This window comes from Xyrauchen texanus, chromosome 14 (assembly GCF_025860055.1).
Source record: "Xyrauchen texanus isolate HMW12.3.18 chromosome 14, RBS_HiC_50CHRs, whole genome shotgun sequence".
NCBI lineage: Eukaryota > Metazoa > Chordata > Actinopteri > Cypriniformes > Catostomidae > Xyrauchen > Xyrauchen texanus.
Genome location: NC_068289.1, coordinates 6,779,907 through 6,806,152, shown reverse-complemented (window position 1 = coordinate 6,806,152; position 26,246 = coordinate 6,779,907). Strand labels below are relative to the sequence as shown.

General features: G+C 40.5%; 1 protein-coding gene across 6 annotated transcripts in view; it reads left to right on the top strand.

Annotated features, from left to right (window-relative positions):
• Positions 1 to 934: 934 nt before the first annotated feature.
• LOC127654831 (UDP-glucuronosyltransferase-like) overlaps positions 935 to 26,246 on the top strand; it is a 29,782-nt gene continuing 4,470 nt past the window's right edge. Inside the window, exons 1-3 of one of the 6 annotated variants that reach the window (XM_052142300.1) lie at positions 16,331 to 16,826; positions 16,937 to 17,733; positions 23,247 to 23,378. In XM_052142300.1, the coding sequence (XP_051998260.1) occupies positions 16,990 to 17,733; positions 23,247 to 23,378 (876 nt within the window). In that variant the 5' untranslated portion in view covers positions 16,331 to 16,826; positions 16,937 to 16,989. The other 5 variants (XM_052142296.1, XM_052142299.1, XM_052142298.1 and 2 more) reach the window with 5 other exon arrangements.

Below are 26,246 nucleotides of genomic sequence, written 5' to 3'. Positions count from 1 at the left end.
TGCCTCTACAGCTATACCTGGGACATCAATGCCTTCTTTTAAATCATCACACTCTTGCCGGACCACTGGTGCTCAGTCGAAAGGCGAAGAGAACAGAACAAGACAGATGGGCCTAAAATTCCTGCTAACCAAAGGGGACTTACACAGCACATCTTTATGTGGACTATTTTTTTATATTTTTCTACATAAACATGCAATAGATGACCATAATCATGTATCTCGAGCCACTTTTAAATCATAACTCTTAAAAGGAGACTCCCATTCTGTCTTGCTGTTTTGAGGATAAATGTTTTTGCACCCATCTGCACTATTTTCAATTGTTGGTCTGTGTAAACATGCACTAGATGGACATATTTTACAATTTTGTTGACAAAAAACAATTACTAATGCATTCTTTAAAAAGTTCATGAGAAATAAGACGTCACCTGGGAACTTTGGATCTGCTATTTTGAACACAATATGAATTATGTTACATTAATCTAAATTGGGCATGCTACTATATAGTACCGTATGATTAGTTGAGCCTATTATGATTCATATGAGAGCTCTGGATATTAATCAGCAAAGGTGAAACTGATAAATCAAGAATCACCCCAAACAGATTTCTTCTAATGCCATCTAGTGGTCAACATATGGAAACAACAGTGGAACTTATCGCAAAAGGTGAGTTTAAGCTCAACAAAAGCCATCATAAGGACTAAAGATGAACACTCCTACTGTACATGTTTTATAAGTCCAAGTTTATGTACACAAAACATGACATTTCTTCATGTCTATACAGACATTTGTTTTTCTTTCTTGCCCTGTTTTCTTTTCTATTGAGTTCACCATTTTACTGAGGGTGTGGTTTGTGACAGAACAGTGGAGCTTACATTCTATTCAGGCCCTACCTTCTTTGTTGATGTAGCAACACCCCATTTTGGATAAAATCCTGTGCTAGGGAGTGCAAATGCAAGAGCTTTCAAACGGTTGCCTATACCAATTCATACAGTATGCTCGTAATTATTGCTCATTTTGAATTATATGATTGTTAGAATGGCTGATTTTGTTTTGCTGTTGTGTCTTCTCTGCCTGGGCTCAGCTCAGGCTGGGAGGTTGTTGGTTGTTCCATCAGATGGCAGCCACTGGACAGGGTTGAAGCATATGGTTGAGGAGCTTGGGCGTAGAGGAAACCAGGTGGTGGTCGTCATCCCAGAAGCAAGTCTGAGCATGGGTACATCAGAACATACCACTACTCTGACATATCCAGTGCCCTACACCAAGGACCAACTACTGGAGGGCTTAAATGCAGGTTTGAATGCCCTGTTAAGAGTAGATGTATCTACAGATCTGGCTAGGTTTAAAGGTTTCATCTACACCCTGGATATACTCAAAGATCATACAACACGAAACTTTGAGGGTCTGCTCTTCAATGAGGACTTAATGAAGAAACTGAAAGACTACAACTTCGATGCTATTCTCACAGATCCATTTGAGCCCGTTGGAGTTGTAGTTGCAGAATATCTTTCAATTCCAGCCATTTATATGCAAGTTAATCATCCTTGTGGTGTCGACACTCTTGCCAATCACTGTCCAGTTCCAGCATCTTATGTTCCACAACATTTTACTCAATTTACTGAAAACATGAATTTTTGGCAAAGAAGTGTGAACCTGGTAAGGGCTTTGCTGCAACCCATGGCCTGTGAACGTATGTTTGCTCGTGCAGATGAGATTGCCTCACGTGTGCTAAAGCGAAAAACTTCTATGGTGGAGATCATGAGCCGTGCAGCTTTATGGTTTATACGTTTTGACTTTAGTTTTGAATTTCCACGGCCGATGTTGCCTAACATGATCGCAGTTGGAGGAATGGATGCCAAGAAAGCAAAGCCTTTGCCACAGGTAAGTCCTTCTAATAGCTGTCTTTTTGTCTTTGCTGCGGTCTGTGGTCATCCTCAAATGTGAAGAGAGCCAGCAAATGTACTAGCTTAACTGGCCAGTATCTCACCCGAGATAAGAATCCCATTTGTCTGGACATTTGTTTTTAATTCAGATTTTAATGTATTTTTAATATTTGAATATTTATTAATATTTGTGAAAAAGGAAAATTTTAATTTTGAGAAATCTTCGAGAATTTGTGAAAATGGCAAGTGAATAAGATGATGAATACATACATTGGCAGTTAGTGGATTGAGAAGGGGTTGACCTCTTTGAGCCTTTTTATAGGTCTGTGAGAGAACAAATATGTTTAGACATTTCTGAAATGTCATCACTACAAAAATCTACAAACCTCTGGGCACAGACCTGGAGCCTCATCTATGTCCTCTTTTATTGTAACCAACATTTTCAATCAAACAGTCCATTTCTATTATTGGCCAATTTTTCATCAATTTAGTTTCTTATCTGACTACTCGAATTGTATACAATGATTCTGGTGGAGTAGATTGTGCCATGTCATATGCTTACCTATGACAAACTTACTCTAAATTAGCAGTTTCCTTGCTGTTCCTATAGAAGGAAGGCTCTGTAGAAGACTTTAAAATTAGAAGACTAACTTGATCATGATTTGCTGGTCAAAACTGTTCCCATCTGTGTAATCAGACATGTACGATCCTGACACTTTTGGCAACAAGCCATTGTTTGAAGAAGCATTCTGTTTGTATTTTATCTTCAAGCTCATACTCCGCTCTCTATTTAAAAAAGGTATACAGAAGAGAAGTGTACATTTCTACATTAGAAATGAACTTTAATTACAGTTTGTTCAAAATATTTTCTATGTATAATTTTTTTACATTTTGAAGCCAATTTATTCTTGGTTAGTGTTTAAATAATAGGCTATATATATATATATATATATATATATATATATATATATATATATTGTTGTTTGTTTAATTTAACAAATTGTAAAATATGAGATAACATTGTAAATATAGCTATGAGCATGTGTGTTCATATACATGTTTAAATCTACTAATACTCTTAAAACATCCAGAGGTTTTCAGATCTTATGAAAAAGTCAAAACATTATTTTAATGGCAGGACCATGCAAAATTTCATTCTTGCCATTTTTTGCATTTGTTCAACAAGCAGAGGTAATTGGCTGCAAAAATGTTACAGTTACTTTCAAAGGCTAAAGTTCAAGGCTGTTTTTGCAAATAGAAATGTGAATTTGCATTGTGGCATTACATATTTCTAAACTTTCACCTTCTTTGATTGTGTCACCGCCTTACTGTAGATAAAATCACACCCAGCTGCACGTGTCTCCACCTCTTTTTAACATAAACCAGACTCATTGTGAGACATGGAAAACTTTAAGCTAGTCACCAACATTGTGTGGTTGTTCTTTGTTGACCTTAATCTCTGCCAACCGACAGTGAGACGTTTTCTTTCACAGCATTGATAGAATGGTTAGCGTTTGGTTGTTCCTGAGTCTCTTCCTCTTTGGTTCAGCTGAAGCAGGGAAACTGTTGGTTATTCCATCAGATGGCAGCCACTTTCTAGGGATGAAGCCTATTGTGGAGGAACTGGGGAGGAGAGGAAACCAGGTGGTGGTCGTCATCCCAGACTCAAGTATGACTATGGGTTCTTCGGAGCATACAACCACCCTTACATTCCCAACACCCTACACAAGGGAGGAAGTACTGGGGAACTTAGAAGGCAATTTAACCACACTTCTGAATATTGATCTCTCTTCTGACCTGTCCAAGTTCCTGCTTTTCTTTGGCCAAATGGGCTTTCTTCAAAAGTTTATAGTTAGGAACGCTGAGGGTCTGCTCTTCAATGAGGACTTGATGAAAAAATTACAAGACTACAACTTTGATGCTATTCTCACAGATCCGTTTGAGCCTGTTGGTGTTATTGTTAGTGAATATCTCTCAGTTCCAGCTATTTATATGCAAATCAACCTTCCGTGTGGTGCTGACGCTCTTGCTAGCCAATGTCCAAGTCCTCCCTCTTACGTTCCACAACGCGTTACTGAATTTAAAGACCAGATGAATTTTTGGCAGAGGAGTGTGAACATGGTAAGGAGTCTGCTGCAACCAATTTCTTGTAAACTTTTGCATGCCGAAGCAGATGAAATTGCTTCACGTCTGCTAAAGAGAAAAACATCTATGATGGAGATCCTGAGTCGTGCAGCTCTCTGGTTTATGCGTTTTGACTTTGCCTTTGAATTCCCACGACCGGTGATGCCTAACATGATCATGATTGGGGGAATGGCAACCAAGAAACCAAAACCTTTGTCACAAGTAAGCCTTCATATTTTATTTGCATGCTTGTTGTATTCTAACATTATCAGAACTGTTGCTCTCGTTTTGCCCAAAACATCAGATTTTTTTGAATCCCTGTTTTTTTTGTCATGGATTGTGAAAATAGCCTGCAAATGCACAAGTCCGAGAGGCCACCATGCCCTCTGAATCAAAAATTCTGTTTGTCCAGTTACATCAGACATGTTAAAGGCCATTAACCTACTCAAATCATTGATTACACAATTACCATTGTAAACAATTTGTGTTTGTGTATTTGGCTTTGATTATATTGATGATTATATTGATAGATCCAAGTAGGCCAATGTCTTGTCATCGGTCACTCCAAGGACATCAGTCTTTTCACTGACTTAGCAATAATTTCAAACATGCTGATTGTTGTTGGAGAGTCAACAATATCTTGTCAGAGCTTCTTAAATCTTCCATTTGTAATTTCTAAGCAAACCTCAAACAGCAACAAAACCATATTGAGAGTACTGGGAAATTGTACCCTGATGAAGGCTTTCTTAGCTGAAATGCGTTGGCTGTTTTAGATGTTGTAAATGAGTACCTTTTATGTTTCTCTTTTTTCAATAATTTTTTCCAGTGAGCACCATTGTCTATTCTTATTTGATAACTTTTGTAGCACACCTATTTTTTCCCCTCTTTTTTATGTATACCATATTAGGAGAGTGATTTATCTGAACTATTGGTCTAAATAGTCTAGCCACGATGAGCTGAGAAAGAGTGGGGAACTATGCACCTTTTTTTTTTACAGGCCTGTGAGAGGACATAACGCACATTAAAGTTTTTCTTAAAAATCTCTGTAAAACAATATGAAAGAGTTCAACTATCTCTGGGCACTGAGGCAAAGTGCAGCATCACCTTTCTGCACTTTAATACACTGCCATTAACAATTTCCTACCGTGACCACAGCGGTCATGATAGCTTTTAAAGTCTTAGATGAGCCAGTTTAATTAATGTATGATAACTTTGAATGTAAAAATCTTTAGGAACAATCTCAGATGGCACACCTATGGACTACCCACCTTACCAGGTTCACATTATTAACATTGGTGTAGCAGATATTTGTATTTGTATTTTGCCAGAGCAACTGAGAATCCCACTTGTTTACATAACTGATAGCAGCTATCTTCCTTAACAAAACAATGCAGAAAATAAGATGAGAAGAGTGTTAGGAAAGCTAACAAATTTAGCAAATATTATTAATTACCTAGATCAGCTGCAAAGGACACTAGCAATTCTGTGTTTATCTCAAGCAAGACTGACTGAATTTAATGCCCCGGTTAGTTTGCTGGATGGACGGTGTCTGAGTTCAGAGTCCAAGACATCGTTGCTCCCTCCACTGCTGCTTTTGCTTATGCTCCCTGTATTTTTAAGTTTTCAATTTGTTTATGATTTGGTCAATTGTCCAATTGAAGCTGGCTGCATGCTTAAATTCTTGCCTTCACTCCTCATAGATTTTTTTCCTTTGCATTCTCTCTAGTTTAATTTGGATCTCCATAGAAGAACATTTTGCACATATTTTGCTTGTTTCCTCTGCGTTTCTTGAACACTTTTGATATCTGTCATTTTTGTGGGGATTTTATTGAAAATATTGAGTGAAAAAGTACTCCTTGCTGCAGACAGTAGCTACTTTTGTTATTTGGAAAACTGTCAGGTGACGAAACATAATCATGCCCTCCTCCCCCGATGTAAACGGTTCCTATGTAGAGACTAGCAAGCTTTTGGGGCCATTGCAGAACCAGATTTTACGTCCCTGAATGGCCTTTACAGTGGTGGAAACACGTGGAACAGTTCAAGAATACACACCGGCCTAGGAACCCGCACCTGAACCATGTCGGTTGAAATGGACTATTACTGGATCTTTTACTGGAAATGGACTATTACTGGCAAAACTTTATAGTAAGGAATACAGAGAGTCAGCCATTCAACAAGGACTTGATGAAGAAACTGCAAGACTACAACTTTGATGGACAGGACGCGGAAGATTTAAGATCTACTACCACCTACTGGTGTAGTCACGATCAACCAAGCCAGAGCTACATTTACATTTATGCATTAGGCAGATGCTTTTATCCAAAGCGACTTACAGTGCACTTATTACAGGGACAATTCCCCGGAGCAACCTGGAGTTAAGTGCCTTGCTCAAGGACACAATGGTGGTGGCTGTGGGGATCGAACCAGCAACCTTCTGATTAACAGTTATGTGCTTTAGCCCACTTCGCCACCCTCTACCAGGCAACGTTACGCCCTGAAGTGGCACTTGTTCGCAAATTGGTGCTCTTCCTGATCTGAAGACCCGCAGAGATGCACAGTCGGGTCAGTGCTCTCATTTCTGCAGGAGAGGCTGGAGGGAAGGCTTTCCCCCTCCACCTTGAAGGTTTACATAGCTGCCATATTGGCTCACCACAACGCAGTGGATGGTAAGTCCCTAGGGAAACACGATCTGATCATCAGGTTCCTTAGAGGCACCCAGTGGCTGAAACCTCCCAGGTTATGCCTGTTCCCCTCATGGGATCTCTCCATAGTCCTTTCAGGCCTTCAGAGACCCCCCTTCAAGCCACTAGAATCAGTCGAGCTCAGAGCCCTCTCCTTGAAGACGGCCCTCCTGATCGCCCTCTCCTCCATCAAGAAGGTTGGGGACCTGCAAGCGTTCTCTGTCAGCGACACTTGCCTGTATCTGTAGCTGCATACACTATCCTTCCATGTACTGAAAAATACCTCTAATTAAAAAAATGTTCCAGTTGCGCTCCATTTTCAGAGGTGCTCTCTTGAGAGCATGAGTATGATCATTATACCATAGTGCTGAGCTTTTTTCTTAAATTTTCTTTAATCGAAGGGGGGCAACAGCAAAAGATGACAGAGATTTATTATTTATATTTGATGGTGTCACATTAAGCATTATTAGATCAAAAGACTTAAAATTATATCCTGTCCTCTGAGTAACAACAAAAACTTCACTGTAAATTGTGGCAACAAGTCCTCCTCGACCCTTCAGACGAGGCTCATGTTTCTAACAATATCCTGGGGGAGTAGATTAATTTAAACTAATATATTCATCTGGTTTAGGCCAGGTTTCAGTCAAATAGAGCACATCCAAACTATGATCTGTAATAATTTCATTTACAATTATGGCTTTGGTTGAAAGAGATATAATGTTTAGTAGCCTTACCTATATATGTTTATTGTTTTATTTTGTTTGTTATTTTCTAGTTTAACCTTAAAAAAAAATTTTCTAAATGATTTCGTGAGGGGTTTGTGTTTGGTAGTTTAATGAACAGACACAGTCTCTATGTGATATACAGGTGATTCATTCTCTATGTGTTGTAAACTCCGCAGAAAAGAAACGTCCTCTCACATTCAACTGCTTTTATTTCCAGCAAACTTAACATGTGTATATTTGTATGCACATAAAATGATATATAGAGACATAAACTGAACAATCAATATAAAAAGTAACAGTCAGTGCCTGGTGTGGCTGCCAGCTGTGTTAAGTACTGCAGTGCATATCCTCCTCATGGACTGCACCAGATTTGCCAGTTCTTGCGGTGAGATGTTACCCCTCTCTTCCACCAAGACATTTTCAAGTTTGCAGACATTTCTGAGGGGAATGGCCCTAGCCCTCACCCTCTAATCCAACAGGTCCCAGATGTGCTCAATGGGATTGAGATTCGGGCTCTTTGCTGGCCATGGCAGAACATTGACATTCCTGTCTTGCAGGAAATCATGCACAGAATGAGAAGTATGGCTGGTGGCATTGTCATGCTGGCGGGTCATGTCAGGATGAGCCTGCAGGAAGGGTACCACATGAGGGAGGAGTATGTCTTCCCTTTAACGCACAGCGTTGAGATTGTGTGCAGTGACAAAAAGCTTAGTCTGATGATGCTGTGACACACCGGCCCAGACCATGACAGACCCTCCACCTCCAAATCGATCCTGCTCCAGAGTACAGGCCTTGGTGTAACATTAATTCCATCGACGAGTCCGACCATCACCCCTAGTCAGACAAAACCATGACTTGTCAGTGAATATGACTTTTCGCCAGTTCTGTTTGGAACTCTCTGGATATGTTTACAGACAATTTCAAGAGCGTTTTCAAGAGCGGTTTCATGCAAGTGGGGAGAGGGAGTAGAGAACCGACTGTTGCACTTCACCCAAAGCACTGTGATGGCAGCAGAGTATGCTTTAATTTTCCATATGCTTGCTGCAAAAACAGGTTGGCCTGACTCACCCCTCAAGACCATATATCAAAATGGGCTCAATGATACCCTGCAGTCTGAGTTAGCTAGTCGAGATGAGAATCTCACTCTACAACAATTTATTCTCCTCTCCATAAAACTAGTTAATCTCATTCACAGTCGTACTCCCATCTCTCGAATGTTTAATGTGTCCCATCGCACCCTCTGGAGTCATCCACTGAGCCCATGCAGTTGGGACATGCCCATCTAACCAGAGATGAGAGACCAAGGCGCATCACTCAGAGACTCTGCCTCTGTTGTGGTGAGACTGGACCCTTCATGTCCCACTTGCCCTTCCAAGTTCTCGTCCTTAAACCCGGTAAGTATCTCTAATGTAACTCCCATTGAGAATAGAGTTATGCTGGTGCTTGTTATATTTAGAACGGCCACTACCAGTCTCGCTACCACAGCCCTCCTAGGCTCTGGTGCTGCTGGTAATTTTATTGATGATAAACTGGTTTCTCACCTTGCTCTTGAGACTGCTTTTATTGTTCTTCCTACCTCTGTCACAACATTAGATGGGTGAAATCTCTGCACCAGTCCCATTCAACGAATCACACATGAGCTCTCCGTGCAAGTTGGAGCCTGTCATTTTGAATTTCTGCAGTTTCTCATCAACTCCACAACTTAAACTCCACTGGTGCTAGGCTACCCATGGCTAGTGAAACATGATCCCGTCATATCTTAGTCACGGGGTGAAATCACCGAATGAAGCCCGTTCTGCATAACAAAATGTCTACAGTCGGTCAGTCCCATACCATGTCGTGTAACCTGTGCAAACCTCACTGACTCATCTCCATTATCCATCCTGCCATCCTGTTACCACGATTACCTGTCTGTCTTCAGCAAGTCCAAGACAACCAGATTACCACCTCTTCACTTTCTTGACTGTGCTATAGACCTTCTCCCCGGTACTCTACAAACAATACATTCGCAACTTCAGTGTTATTGCAGGCCCCCTCACCTCCCTGTTGTGAGGTAAGCCCAAGACGCTGGCTTGGAACTCAGTGGCCATTTATGCCTTTCAATCATTGAATGAACAGTTGACCTCATCCCCAATCTATGACACCCAACCTCTTCCAAAACGTTCGTGGTGGAGATTGATGCTTCCAACACATACTCTCCCAATGCCATGGTGATCCGTCTGTTTTCGTGTGTCTACTTCTCCAGAAAGCTCAACCCGGCAGAACAAATCTACAATGTAGGAAACTGGGAGTTACTGGCTATGAAAACCACCTTTGAGGATTGACAAATGACAGCATTGGCTTGAGGGTTCATTTACAGTGCTGATTGATACAGTGACATGATTTCTCTAACTATGTCAAGAGTTGTTCTGTTTGTGCACAATCCAAGACTTCCAGGTTCCTTCGTGCAGGACTCCTCCATCCTCTTCCAGTTACTGACTTACCCCCATCACAGGGTAACTCCACCATCCTTGTCGCCGTAGATCGGTTCTCTAAGGCCTGCCATCTCATCCCCCTCCCGAAACTCCCAACCACCCTGTCCCACGACCTCGGGGAAGACCCCCCCGTACAGAGGGGTGGACCAAAGAAGAGGAGAGGGACCTAAAAGAGAGAGTACTGTAACATCTATTGACTCTGACACCCTTCTCCCTCCTACATGAGATCAGCCTCGCCTGATTACTGACTCTCTCCCACACCTGCAACGCATTCCTTCTGATTACATCTGTCTGTATATTCTCAGTTGTATCTAGTTCACACTGCAAAGTCTTGCCATTCTCTTGAGTTTTCTGAGCGTTTATCTACACCTGCTACCTCCTGTACCTTGATCCTAGCCTGTCTATTGTTTACCCTGTTGCCTATCTTTTTGGAACTGTCTGCCTGTATACTTGATCATCTGGTTTTGACCCTTGCCTTCACCGATTACATCTCTATTAAAGCTCTGCGTATGAATCTTACCCCTGTGTCCGAGTCTGTATCATCACAATAGGCTACATGGAATTTGTACATTTTAAAAAAAGCTAATGTGGTTAAATATTGGTTAAGTACTTTATTAAAACCATGGTTTTAATACAGTATACTTTATCCATATAGTAACCATGGTTTTACTATAGATCAGCCATGTTTAATCTTGTGGGTACTATAGTATTACCACAAATATCATGGTATTTGTAGTAAAATCAAAGTAACTACAAAATTATGATTTTTTTTATTTCCATAGTTTTTGTTTTCCTGTATTATCATTATGGTTTTACTGCAAATATTAAGGTTAAAATATGGTTAAGTATAACCATGGTAAACGTATAGCAAAACTTATTATGAGGGAATGCAAAACATACTGCGAGGGAACACAAAACTATTGCGATGGCTTGCAAAACTATTATGAGGGAACGCAAAACTTACTTGCCTCTAAGAGGCTCTGTACAATTATAAGTATATTCATATACTATATTTTCACGATACTCCAAGGTATGTCACAGAATACCACATTACTACCATAGTAATGTCAAAACATGGTAATATCATGGTACTTTTTTGTGCACCGTTTTAATACTATTTTGTGTGGAGATGTGTTTAACCTGCAGTACAAAGTTGTTCAAAAGCTGCACCAACATCTCACCTCTCGGCAAGCCAACATGCATTTACGTAAATGTATGCAATGTAAATAAAATTTCCAGTACCCTGAAATTGGTCTCATTATGCCTAATTTACCTTCTCTTGTGGCGCAACCACATTGAATTGTGTCGATACCTCTATGATTTTTCTTTTTTTTTTTTGCAATTTCTCAGGTTAAAATGTGTAATTTTAAATATTATTTTAGTCATAATTCAAGTCATTATTTTTTACATTTATTAGCCAAAACTAAACAAAACTAAACATGACTTCTACTTTGTTTACCCTTACAAAAATTAACCATGGTTTTACTACAATATTACTTCAGTATATCCATGGTTTTAACCAAAAACAAAAACATGGTTACTACAGCCATGGTTATTACATACATGGTTACTATGTGAGATCATTATGGTTGCACAAGCAGCTGCTGAAATTAATAAAGACTTTCTTCTTAGTTGGCAAATGATAGGGAGAGTTGAAAGTAGAGTTTTTAAAAGAAAATGGATTAGATTGGGCATGGCCTGAGTGATATACAGCTCCAAACAATTCAGTGCATGAATCAGCTATCCAAATGATTGAAACTGAACTGGAAACTGATTCAGAATATTATAATTTTAGAGAAAATTGTACATATGCATATTAGCATGTGTGTCCCATGCTTAAATCCCTATTACTGTTAAAACAACCAGAAATTTACAACCAGAATTTTATATATATATATATAAAACATGATTATATGAATGGCAGGACCATACGAAATTTCATGCTTGCCTTTATTTTACATTTGTTTAATAAGCATATATAGAAGAGATTATTGGCTGCACAAATGTTGAAGTTACTGTCAGAGGCTAAAGTTCAAGGCTGCTTAAGTAACATAATTTTTCTCTCCTGTTGATAGAGCATGATCAAAGAAGAGAATTAAAGGGTAACTAAACCCCTGCTCAGAGTCTGACTCCACCCACTAGCAATATTTGAAAAATGCTCGAAAAGTGGGCAGACCCCAGCGGGGATAGAGGGGACGAACCGAGGGCGGCGTTGAGCGGGGGCGTGCACCTGAGACCCGTAGTGACAGATTAATTGACAGCTGCTGTCAGACTCTAAAATGGAGAGTGACTGGAGTGACGCAAGTAGCTTTGCCACGGAGCGGTCTTTTGAAGTCGAGGACCTTTCTCCCCCATCTTCACCTGAAGTGGAGGAGGGTGAATTGTCTGTGGACACAGGGCCGGAGCCATATCAATACGATATGAGCCGCTGGCTCAAACTGCGGTTTTAACTCCCTGTTGAGCATCCGAGTGCGCATTCACCTTCACTCGCGTGCAGGAAAAACAAACGAAACGCTGTTCAGTGATGTTTATCCTTTTAGCAGGATTTTTATTTAGCAAGCTTCACTTGAACATAACATCAGTTAGCTGTTCTCTCCTACTTAGAAGAATGTGACGTAAAGCGTAACGTCATCATGTACAAAACCGTATACCTCCAAATAAAACTATACAGGTAGTCAATACCGTAATATAATATATAAGGGTGCAATACGTTTAACACTCCCGCATCGCGAACGCGCGTTTGTCGACCCCAGAGGATTAACTTTAGCCTAACCATAAATTGTGATTCAAATATATATGATCACTCACCACAAGACGCCGTTGCGGTGGTGGAGTCCATGCAGGAGGAGCAGCATTTGGCACTGCGTCGCTTTTCAGCGCGAGCTGTTTGGAGAAGCCCATTTCCACCTCCATTGCGTAGGAGAAGCAATCCTGAGTAAAATGCAGTTTGCACACTCCTCCAGCTATAGGCGGGAACTCGCGGTCTTCCAGGCCAAGGACATGTAACCACTGGCGCCTAATTTCCAAGTCTGCTGGAAAGCTATACAGTCCAGCAGTGCTGTTGCAACCAGAAACACTACACCTACGTACCATCCTGACCACTGTACTAAATACAGATAATCTACGCTAACTTGAAGCTATCCTAACTGACGCAATACTATGCTACTAACTAACTATGCTTCTAACAATACTACACTAACAAATATGCTAATTAACTACCTAGGCTACACAAAATAATCTAAATAACTATATAAATGCTATGCTAAATAGATGCTAAAATACTCTATCCTGATCGTTTTCAATACTCGCAATTCCAACTCCTGACTCGCTACAGTGGTTTTGACGAAACGAGATGGTTTTTATACTGCCATGGGCGTGGTAGCTCGTACCAAGGGCGTGGTGAGCTGGAACCTGCTTACGTCAGCTGTCACCGCTTACGTCACGAAGTACCGCAAACAGCCAATAGGAAAATTCAACTGCAGTAGCCACCGTTCAACCTGAAGAGGGCAGCACTCAGACGTTTTTACACCATATATTGTAGAATTAAAACACTTTATACACAAATGTCAAAAAAATTACTTGAATCAATGACCAGTACTAATAAAGCCCCATTCTTACAGATCATTAACTAAAAAAAGTTGGTTTAGGGTTTAGTTACCCTTTAAAATTAGGCCATGACTGATAAGGGCCAATGGGGGACTTTTGCCAAGAAATCAGCTTTATTTCTAAACCTTCACTGGTTGCCTCACCACCATAAATAGATAAAGTCCTACCCATTCGCATGTGTCTCCACCTTGTTAGAACATAAAACAGACTCATTGTGAGATATAGAGAACTTTAAGCTACACAACAACATTGTGTTTCTTTCCTTGATGACCTTAATCTCCTCCAGCTGACAAAAGCCACAGTAAGACGTTTTCTTTTACAGCACTGATAGAATGTTTGGCGAATGGTTGTTCCTGAGTCTCTTCCTCTTTGGTTCAGCTGAAGCTGGGAAATTGTTGGTTATTCCATCAGATGGCAGCCTCTGGCTAGGGATGAAGCCTATTGTGGAGGAGCTCGGGAGGAGAGGAAACCAGGTGGTGGTTGTCATCCCAGACTCGAGCATGACAATGGGTCCTTCAGAGCATACAACCACCCTTACATTCCCAACACCCTACACAAGGGAGGAAGTACTGGGGAACTTAGAAGGCTTTTTTACCACAATTATGAATGCTGATCTCTCTTCTGACTTGTCAAAGTTACTGTTTTACTTCAGACAAATGGGCTTTCTTCAAAAGTATATAGTGAGGAATGCAGAGGGTCTGCTCTTCAATGAGGACTTGATGAAAAAACTGCAAGACTACAACTTTGATGCTATTCTCACAGACACATTTGAGCCTGGTGGTGTTATTGTTAGTGAATATCTCTCAATTCCAGCTATTTATATGTCAATAAACTTTCCTTGTGGTGTTGACACTCTTGCCAATCAATGTCCAAGTCTGCCCTCTTACGTTCCACAACGAGTTACTGAATTTAAAGACCAGATGAATTTTTGGCAGAGGAATGTGAACCTGGTAAGAAGCCTACTGGAACCCATAGCATGTAATTTTGTGCTCAGTGAAGCAGATGAAATTGCCTCACGTCTACTAAAGAGAAAAACATCTGTCATGGAGATTATGAGTCGTGCAGCTCTCTGGTTTATGCGTTTTGACTTTGCCTTTGAATTCCCACGACCGGTGATGCCTAACATGATCATGATTGGGGGAATGGCACCCAAGAAACCAAAACCTTTGTCACAGGTAAGCTTTTATAATTGCATTTGCATGCTTGTTCCACTGTGACATTATCAGTTTTATAGTTCACTTTTTGCCATAACATCAGTTTTTTCTTTGACGGTCTATTTCTGTCATGAACTGTGAAGAGGACATCATTTCCACTGAGTTGAGAATTGGCTGTGAAGTTACATCAGGAATCCTCTCCAAACAATTATTGTAGATTTTGATAGAGAATGTCATACCTATACTGACTGTTTTTTTTTGTGTTTTTTTTTTATGAAATCTCGCCCTCTTCTGCGAGGAGTCTGTCACACTCAGAGTTTAAGAATGGAAGATGTAGCAAGCTAAGCTACAAACTACTACAGAAAGAAATAATTAACCTAAAGATAAACTGAAAGTCACACTTAAAAGAAAGAAGCTAGTTACACTAGAAGCTACATGGCACATGAACAAGCTTGCTCCTTAGTTAATAAAATATTAATTCCTCTTCACTGTATTGCATCCTGCTAAAAATAACTTGCTTTAAAAGTTGCTTATGGCGACACTCTTTGTCCTTTCACTCGTACATTGGAGCTCACACATGCCTTTACATTCAAAAACACTTCCCGCTTCGTCCAGTAGGGGTATTGGTCTGAAGTTTGGTGAGCACAAACAGAATTTAGCTGAAGAACTTTCAATCTATTGTAGCAGAATTCACTGTGAGATAAGTCGGGCTGCACAATCAGCTGTTGAAATTAAAGATGTTCTTCTTAGCTGGCAAACGATAGGGTTGGTTTCAGTTGTTTTGAGGGTAAATATTCCACTTCAGTGTTATTTTTTCTTCAGTGTTCTAAAGTATATAAGATGTTCTGCAAAGCTTTATAGTAAGGAACTCATTACACTGATGCACACACCACAAACACACACAACAGCTTTGTCAGTGATCAAATGATGGAGAAAGGAGCTCTTAATGCAGTTTGTTGTACAAAACAAGCGTAGATGGGACTTGTGACAGAAATCAAGTATTTGTCAAGTTAGTTGCATTTTAATTACCACAGAAGCACATCAAGTCTCAACTATGACCATAGTCTACAATCGCTTTTCCAATGTAGATTAAAGTGGTGCTGACGTCTTGATACGAATCATGAACGTGGCTTCACGTTTGCGGATGGATAGCAACAGTCTACCGGCAGATTAATATTGTGGAGGATGAGAGTTTAAGAGATTTAATGCCTATTGCAATGGATATTCAACCTATGTAGGGACATGTTCTTTCAATTAGTCAAACTCCCTCTTAGACTTTGGGAAACATTTAATGTTACTTGAATTGGAGCTATTTTAGTGCATTTCTATCTTTATACTGTGGAAGGTTTTTTGGGGGGAAACGTTAATAAAGCATTATAATGTTTTGTTTTTTCCTAAGAAGGAAACAAATGCATTTTGACAGGAAATGAAGCACAATGCAAATTCTCACATTACATTGCAAACCACTTTGAACAAGTCTGAAGGAAAGCTGAATATAATCAGATTGTTGAGATCTTGAGATGTGCATTACTGTTTATTCATTCAGTTTACAATTTTATTCAATTATTTGTACAAAAATATGAAATGTTTGTCATTTGCCGAATGCAAGATTCCTTAAAAGATTACAGAATATGGATCTGTACAGGACATTTACAAAAAAGAGGCTTCAAGGAATCACAGCAGTGCAAAATACTTTATAAAGAGTGAGTTGCTGTAACTCGGTGGTGGAAGCTTAGTTAGCTCTGATATAAATACCAATCTAATTATCAAGTGGATACAGTGTTTTTGTGACCACCAGATTTTTTTGAAAGTCAGTGTTGATATAACCTTGCAGGAAACATGGATAATCTGCTAATTATATTAGTAGACAGACCCACTCTGTTAATTAATTACAGGAGGCTGAAAAGTTTTTTGTCACAGCTACTCTCAAAGTCCAACTGTGTTGTTTGATAAGAGTATGTTGTTTCACAATTGCTTTTGAATTTCTACTTGTTTTAGGGGCAAGAAGGGAAAGCGTTTTTTGGGTTTTTTCGTTTATTGTATAACAATTTCTTTAGCATTTACTGTAAAGTCCTTGCTTGCCATGTTAGCATGTCTTAGAAGCTGCAAACATTGCAACTCCTTAGAGCATAATCGTGGCATATTTTGATATGGAGTACTTTAACCTTTAAAGAAGCAGTAGGTGGGTGTTTTCTCCTTATATTGCCAAGGGTCACAGTGGCATATTTCTTCACAGCATTGATAGAATGGTTGGTGTATGGCTGCTCTTGAGTCTCTTCCTCTTTGGTTCAGCTGAAGCAGGGAAACTGTTGGTTATTCCATCAGATGGCAGTCACTGGCTAGGTATGAAGCCTATTGTGGAGGAGCTGGGGAGGAGAGGAAACCAGGTGGTGGTCATCATCCCAGATGCAAGTCTGAGTATGGGTCCTTCGGATCATACAACCACTCTTACATTTCCAGTGTCCTACACAAAGGCTGATATAGAAGAGAGGTTAGCAAAGGAATTAAACATAATTTTGAATATTGATATATCTACAGACCTGGCTAAGTTCCAGGCATTCTTGATCTCACTGGATGTTCTTCAAATGTTTACAGTGAGGAATGCTGAGAGTTTGCTTTTCAATGATGACTTGATGAAGAAACTGAAAGACTACAACTTTGATGCTATTCTCACAGATCCGTTTGAGCCTGTTGGAGTTATTGTTGCAGAATATCTTTCAATTCCTGCAATTTATATGCAAATAAACCATCCCTGTAGTGTCGACAATCTTGCCAGCCAATGCCCAAGTCCAGCATCTTACGTTCCCCAAATTTTTACACAATACACTGACAACATGAATTTTTGGCAAAGAAGTGTGAACCTGGTAAGGATTCTACTGCAACCCATGACTTGCAGCCATTTGTTTACTCATGCAGATGAGATTGCCTCACGTGTACTTCAGAGAAAAACAACTATGGTGGAGATCATGAGCCGTGCAGCTCTCTGGTTTTTGCGTTTTGACTTTTCTTTGGAATTCCCTCGACCTGTAATGCCTAACATGATCATGATTGGAGCAACAGTAAGCCAGAAAACACAACCTTTATCACAAGTGAGTCTTTTTAATTAAATCACTAATATGCTCTACTGGTGACTAAGTTGTAGATGTAATTTTGATACTTCTTATTTTTCATAATGTATGTCATCATTCTAATATATCCTAATATAAAAGAACCAGCAAATGCCAAATAGGATTTCCCAAAATGTCATTGTAATATCATTACAATTATAAAATACTATGGGGTCTATAAGACCAGCCTGAGATGATGTTGGTGATGCCAATATCCACTGGACACCAGCAGTCTTTATTTGAGGAGCTAGAAGGAAAGGAAAAATCTTTGAAACTTCTCTATTTTTACATTTAATGGAAAATAGAGAACATGAGTTTATGCTACTCTGAAATATCCCTGCTGTAAATACAATGTGAATGAGCTCACGTATCTGTCACTGGGCACTAAGGTAAAGTGCAGCCTCTCCTTTAAAGGGTTAAAGATTGAACCCTATGCTGACTACTGTAATACACGTTATGACTTCATCATGTGCAGAACAAATCTTTGTGTAAATTGTTGCTAAATCCTTTCTAACATAAATTGTTGCATTGAATTAAATACAGCTGTTTACGTAAAAATGCTTTAAGGAACAATTAATTAAGCATGTTTCCTTTAACAGTAATTTGACCTAACCTAACCCTTTCCTATTTATACATTCTGTTTTCCAGGGCCGTCGCTTAAGTTCTATTGAATAGGCTATACCATAAAGGATGTTAGTGTGCCCCCTTGTCACAGGGCCCAGTACGATGTTCCTAATTGTCTTCCCTTGGTTATGACTGTGCTTATTTTGGAGTTTACAGTGTATTGTATTGAAGTTTTTTAAATAAATATATGTAAATGTAAGTGCATGTATATTATTTCCTTTTTAATATAGACAAGAAATAGCTGAATCTATGAGGGCTTGCAATATTTGGAGCAACATGTTGACATAACTATACCTGATTTAAGATGTCTGGCCCTTTAAGACTTCAATATAAATGCCCACTGTTGTTATTGGCTAACATCATGCAGCCGTTCCAATAGAGCCATATTTGAAACGCAATCTGAAGAAAATGAATAAAGACCACAACATTTATAAAATAAAATTTCAGAATGAACATATAACCCACATCCAACGCATTTCAACGCATTTCAATATATTGAACTGTTCACTCAAGCTGCACCATAAACTATCAAACAGACATGACACATGAAATATTCATGAATTTAAATTGTTTACTTATGGATTTCCAGTCCAACAGTGTTTTCACTGCCCCATCCTTCAATGACGGTTCCTGTGACTGGTTTTCAATCACACCCCTAATGTGAGCTGAAAACATACAATCCTCACTGAGATGTTCTGAATTCACAAACATAAACAGTCCATGGTGGTGGTGTTGGGATGCTTCAACCAGCTTTAACAGGCCAAAGCAGAGATGCTGGTCTTTTCATCTCACATCTTCCGTGTTTGTTTGCACACAGGACTGCATGTTTCTCCCAGTCTGTGGCGGCAGGAGAATGACACGCAAATTTGAAAGTTGTGTTTGCACTGCTCTTAAAACGTGGTGCACATAGCCGGAAATGCGTTAAAACTATCAATGACGTTCAACGATTTCATGTTTACAAAAGACTAACAATTAAAAATAGCACAAATGGGTGCAAAAATGGTCCAGGATGCATTCAAAACAGCACAAAAGCAAGACGGTGCAGCTGAATGAAACACAATGGGGGTCTCCATTTTATGTTATAACTTGAATTATAACTGGACATCGCATCTTTTAAAATGATGGAAAAATAGGCATTGCATATGCAGATGAATTTGGTCCTTGTGACATTTACAAGTTCCACGAATTCCAAACAAGCCATTTTTGCAGCTTGGTTTAAATAAATACTCTTATTCTACTAAGGAGGCCGTTTTCAGTTCTGAAACGTAATGTATGTTTTTATTAGACAATGACCTCTTATGTGTCAAAAGATCAAGGAAAATGTTTTTCCCTTGTTAAGTTAATGTAACTGAGTAAATGTAGTGCTTTACTATGAACCTCTGATTATAGATGCCTTCTCTATGCTGGCAACTACCACTTTGAACACTCAAGGCAACCTTTAAAAGTGTGAGGCCCAGGTATACTTCTTTTTTGCGCGTTCCGGATCGGCTCTCGCCTGGTCGACCACGTTGCCTTGTTTGACACATGCCCACTATAACTTCTTTGTGATACTCTTTAGTACAGTCAATAGCAGGTGCAAGCGTCAGCGCACAGGGCAAAGCTGAGGACCACATGTGCGGCTCAAGTAAATCTAGATGGTGCGCAGACAAGCTGTGCGGCTGTGCTGATGATGCAATTTGCATACACACAAACATACATACTTTCTGCGAAGCAATTCGCAACGTGGACACCCGAAGTATTCTTTTGCCTTAATTAATGCAGGCTTTTAGATTCAGATGTGTTTGACAATAGACCTAGTTTGATCATTTCTATGAATACATTTTTTATGCAGACAGCAAAAGGCATTAGAAATGATTTTATCAAACACTTTGAGTAACAGAGTCATACATTCGTTTCCTTCAGGCATTTTACACTTTATATGTATTCCTCTATTGTATATCTTTTGATTATTAGCTCCTTTGTACTACATAACATTATCTATACAACTGTCCAATGTAATGCAAAATTAATCAAAGTAGCCGACAGAATCACTCAGTAGCAATCAGATCCTCATGTGTAAAAGCATGTGACTTTAATCTTTGCCTCGCCATTCCTTTCCCTCAGGTTTTGCTTAAGTGCTGTGCTTTTGACCATTAAGCCACTCATGTCACAGCCTTCTCTTATGGGAAAGTTCCTGTTTCTGTGTGAATGACTTACGTGTGTCTAAGGAGGAGTTAGCATAATCACTGAGCTTGCACGATATGTGTTGTAATCCTACTACTGCCAGGCCATAGTGACTTGCAGAATTGTGTTGAAAGTAACATGTCAAAGGGTGAAGATTAAATGAACAAAACTCCCAACCTCTCCCAGATTTGATGCCGTGCTTCAAAACCTGAAAAATGACATTTTCCCTCCTTAGAAATGCTAAGTGTAATTTATGGTTTTATGAAGAATTGTGGGTTTTGAAAAACCCTTTAAACATATTAACTTGTTGCAGACATTTGCTCCTCCTTACATTTGTATCAATTAAGTTATTTATCGATAACTCTTATGACAGTTTCAAAAAGTTTACTTGAAATAATTAACCCAGAGGCTACATTTAACCCACTTCATCGACTTTAAACCACAGCGCAATCAATGACATAGAGCAATTTACTGAGCTAACAAAGCCATGGCCAAGGTTGTACATGCAACCAGCAACCTATCTGCAAACAATATCCTCTTAGTCTAGTTGTGATGCCCCTCCTATTCTGAACTCATTGCCAGTCCTTTAAACTACCATTTCTGTCCCATCTACTGAATCAATGTATGAGACATGGTAAGAGCACTGAATGTTCCTGTTCTGGGGCTTCTAGCTTATCTTTGCTGGTCCTCCTCGGCGCCTGTGCAGGCTGGAAAGGTGCTTGTCATACCAGTGGATGGCAGCCATTGGCTTAGCATGAGGATCCTTGTGGAAGAACTGTCTCAGAGGGGTCATGAGATGGTGGTCCTGGTACCAGAGACCAGTGTTCTGATTGGGGGTTCTGGTAATTACATTACTAAGAGTTTTCATGTCCCCTACAGCAGTGACGAGTTAAGCAGTCAGTTGGACATAATAAGGAAAAGTGCATTCGATAAGCCACCGGAATTTACTGATATCTTTAAGAATTTGGGAAACCTGATTAAATTCACGTCTATACAGGTGAAAGGTTGCGAGGGGCTCCTGTACGATGAGTCCCTTATGAAGAGTCTTAGAGAGATGGGATTTGATGCTATGCTTACTGATCCTTTCTTGCCCTGTGGTACCATCCTTGCTGAGACATTTTCACTTCCAGCTGTTTATTTCTTGCGTGGGATTCCCTGTCGGCTTGACGAGTCTGCAGCCCAGTGCCCTGCACCTCCATCTTTTGTCCCACGCTTCTTCACTGGTTTCTCAGATAAGATGAATTTCCCTGAGAGAGTGAAAAACACAATTATGAGCATTTTTGAAATGTATCTCTGTCGCATACTGTTTGCCAGCTTTAATGAACTGGCCAGTAGATATCTTCAGAAGGACACTACTTACAAAGAGCTACTAGGTCATGGTGCAGTCTGGCTTCTACGCTATGACTTTGCATTTGAGTACCCCAGACCCCTAATGCCTAACATGGTCCAAATAGGCGGCATCAACTGTGCTAATAAGGGTCCTTTGGTGAAGGTAAGTGATTTATCTTTAATGAAATCAGCGTAGACCTTGTGAGCTGTTTTTCAGAATGTTGGACCAAAATGTGAATCTTTCAAATTGTCAATTAGTTTTTCTCTCTTGCTAAAGTATATATAAATTTTTGTGGTCAAAGTTTCTTTGTAAAATAAACCTTAGCGATTTAACTTTTGCAAAAAATATAGAACATGGTATATACTCTGTACTGTGAAACAGCATTTTTACTGTCATCAAGTGATATTCTGTGAACGGTGCCAAGACAACCAAGACTACTTTAGGGATGCCTTATAATCTACAATCATAAACAGTGTTCAAATGTCTCCTCTGAAATAAACTTACTACAGGGGTCAATACAGGTGTTCTACCACAAAGGCTGTACTTCTGATTATGTGTAATAATTCTATCAGGGAATTCAGTTGTAGTGCATCATTTTATAGTATTCTCTGATCCATCTTGAGCCACAGAAGGAAAAGCATTTTGTTTTTTCTTTCGACTTTGACCACTGTAATCCTTGACAGGATAACAGGGGCCCCTTTGTTTTACAGCATGAAGCACTAGAGGAAAGAACATTTTCTGTAATTTTAACATATCTGTGCTTTGTACTGTTGAGTAGGCATATATAGAGTAAATGACTTTTTTACCAAGGGAGTTAGCGAACCATCCATTTCAAACAGAAAAGCAGCATCTATAGGTATTCTATTTTAGCAATACAGATCAGTCGTGTCAAAGTAGAGTAATTGTTGCAGTTAGTTGCTAATCAATGTTTGGACATGCAAGTTAATGTGCTTTTGTGCATGTGTGCGTGTCCAAATGTCCCCATAAGGGTAGAAAAACCCAAAATTGTTGACATTGTGGGGACAATTTGTTGGTCCCCATGAGGAAAACAGCTTATAAATCACATTAAATTCTGTTTTTTGAAAATCTAAAAATGCAGAAAGTTTTATGTGAGGGTTAGGTTTAGGGGTAAGTTTAGAGTTAAGGGATAGTATATAAAGTGTGTACAGTATAAAAACATTATGTCTATGGAAAGTCCCCATAAAACATGGAAATCCAGCACGTGTGTGTGTGTGTGTGTGTGTGTGTGTGTGTGTGTGTGTGTGTGTGTGTGTGTGTGTGTGTGTGTGTGTGTGTGTGTGTTCAAAGAGAGACTTATAAAGTAAGAGCTTGAGCCACTATTCACTTGAAACATGCATTTCTTTTGTCTTCTGTGCAGGAGCTTGAGGAGTATGTGAATGGTTCTGGTGAGCATGGGTTTGTTGTTTTCACTCTGGGCTCCATGGTGTCACAGTTACCCGAAGCCAAAGCCAAAGAGTTCTTTGAGGCATTTAGACAGATACCTCAGAGGGTAAGTGATGATAAACTTTAAAAAAGGGATTACTGTTAAATGCATAAATGTAACTAAATGCTTCAATACATTTTAACAAATTCACATATTATAAATATAACTATACAATCACCTAAAGGATTATTAGGAACACCATACTAATACTGTGTTTGACCCCCTTTCGCCTTCAGAACTGCCTTAATTCTACGTGGCATTGATTCAACAAGGTACTGAAAGCATTCTTTAGAAATGTTGGCCCATATTGATAGGATAGCATCTTGCAGTTGATGGAGATTTGTGGGATGCACATCCAGGGCACAAAGCTCCCGTTCCACCACATCCCAAAGATGCTCTATTGGGTTGAGATCTGGTGACTGTGGGGGCCATTTTAGTACAGTGAACTCATTGTCATGTTCAAGAAACCAATTTGAAATGATTCAAGCTTTGTGACATGGTGCATTATCCTGCTGGAAGTAGCCATCAGAGGATGAGTACATGGTGGCCATAAAGGGATGGACATGGTCAGAAACAATGCTCAGGTAGGCCGTGGCATTTAAACGATGCCCAATTGGCACTAAGGGGCCTAAAGTGTGCCAAGAAAACATCCCCCACACCATTACACCACCACCACCAGCCTGCACAGTGGTAACAAGGCATGATGGATCCATGTTCTCATTCTGTTTACGCCAAATTCTGACTCTGCCATCTGAATGTCTCAACAGAGACTCATCAGACCAGGCAACATTTTTCCAGTCTTCAACTGTCCAATTTTGGTGAGCTCTTGCAAATTGTAGCCTCTTTTTCCTATTTGTAGTGGAGATGAGTGGTACCCGGTGGGGTCTTCTGCTGTTGTAGCCCATCCGCCTCAAGGTTGTGCGTGTTGTGGCTTCACAAATGCTTTGCTGCATACCTCGGTTGTAACGAGTGGTTATTTCAGGCAAAGTTGCTCTTCTATCAGCTTGAATCAGTCGGCCCATTCTCCTCTGACCTCTAGCATCAACAAGGCATTTTCAGCCCACAGGACTGCCGCGATACTGGATGTTTTTCCCTTTTCACACCATTCTTTGTAAACCCTAGAAATGGTTGTGCGTGAAAATCCCAGTAACTGAGCAGATTGTGAAATACTCAGACCGCCCGTCTGGCACCAACAACCATGCCATGCTCAAAATTGCTTAAATCACCTTTCTTTCCCATTCTGACATTCAGTTTGGAGTTCAGGAGATTGTCTTGACCAGGACCACACCCCTAAATGCATTGAAGCAACTGCCATGTGATTGGTTGATTAGATAATTGCATTAATGAGAAATTGAACAGGTGTTCCTAATAATCCTTTAGGTGAGTCTATATATTATAATATTTTCATATTATTTTATGTTTGTTATGGGAGGCCAAACAGAAAAAATTATTGATGTATCTTGAATGGGAGCAGGCCGCGCCAGCCACAGCCTTTTCTCTCTAAGTTTTTTCTCTTTAATACAGAGTATTTAATTCGGCTGGGGCCATTTAATGCTCATTATATGCACTGGGGAAGGTGCATATAATGAGCACCTTTCCAATTCTTTCACGGGGAAAAGACCCCATGGAGACCACACCCTGGAAAATACATCACAAGAGGTTACTGAGGTAACCGGCACCTGTGGAGTACTTTCCCCAGTACAGGTTATGTTAGCACATGTACTGGATCCGGCTACTAATTCCTCCACTGAATTTGCAAGCCAAAGCTGCTTTTGCAGTTTATTTACGCTACTGTCACCATGTTGTCCATCCGGACAGGCACGTGCTTGCCCTGGATCAACAGCAATAGCCTCTGCAGGGCGAGCTGTACTGTCAGCAATTTGAGGCAGTTGATGTGCCAATGCAGGCGCGGCCCTGTCCAGGAGCCGGCGGCTGCGTGCCCATTGCACAAGGCGCCCCAGCCTGACTTGGAGGTGTCTGTTGTAACCACGACACGCCTGGACACTTGCTGTAAGGGAACACCAGCCCGCAGAAATGCAAGGTCTATCCAAGGGCTAAAGAAGTGGTAGCAGACCAACGTGATAGCCATGCGATGTGTACCGCTGTACAATGCCCATCTCGGGACTCGAGTCTGAAGCCAGTGCTGTAGTGGTCTCATATGCATCAACCCGAGATCAGTGAACGCCACTGAGGATGCTATATGCCCCAGGAGCCTCTGAAAATATTTCAGTGGAATCGCCGTCCTCCTGTCATTGAGACTGAGTTTAACTCCATGCCGAGAAAAGAGATGCTCTGATATGCCACATCGAGGAGTGACACTCCGACGCGAGGTGGCCACGCTAAGTGAGCCCTCGAAGCACTTACCTTGCTCTGCGTACCTGGCGCAGGGCAGGTCAGTAACTGAGGAGGAAGGCCTGTAGGGCTGTCCTTGAGATTCGTCACCACCAGCTGGCCTGGGGGGTGGTTTGTGTGGTGCAGCCGGACATGCAAAGGTGATGAGCTGTGTTCGTGAGGCCCTGGCTGCAAGTGCTCGGTATCCTGTGGCCGTGGTCACTGGTGGTGTGACAAAAGGAGAGGGTTTTTTTTTTTTTACAGTGTAGGACCGCAGCCCGTCCAGGGTGCGGCGAACATAAAAGAAAAGGGGAACAAAAGATTCTTCTCCCGGCCCTCCACCGGAGGACATATTGGTCTGTTCACCAGCTCCTGAGTTCCAGCAGATGTCTTCTTCCTCAGGTCACCTGTCTCAGGGGCGCTTAGGAGTCCTCTTGTCCAACCTGCGAGTTGAAGTGGCTTTCCCCCGGAAGAAGGAAAGCCTCGACCGCAACGTAGCCTTGGTCATGTTCTCACAGTGAGAACAAGACCAATCCACAAATGCTTCTTCAACATGATTACGGCCCAGACATGTAAGGCAGCGATCGTGGCCATCAGAGGCGG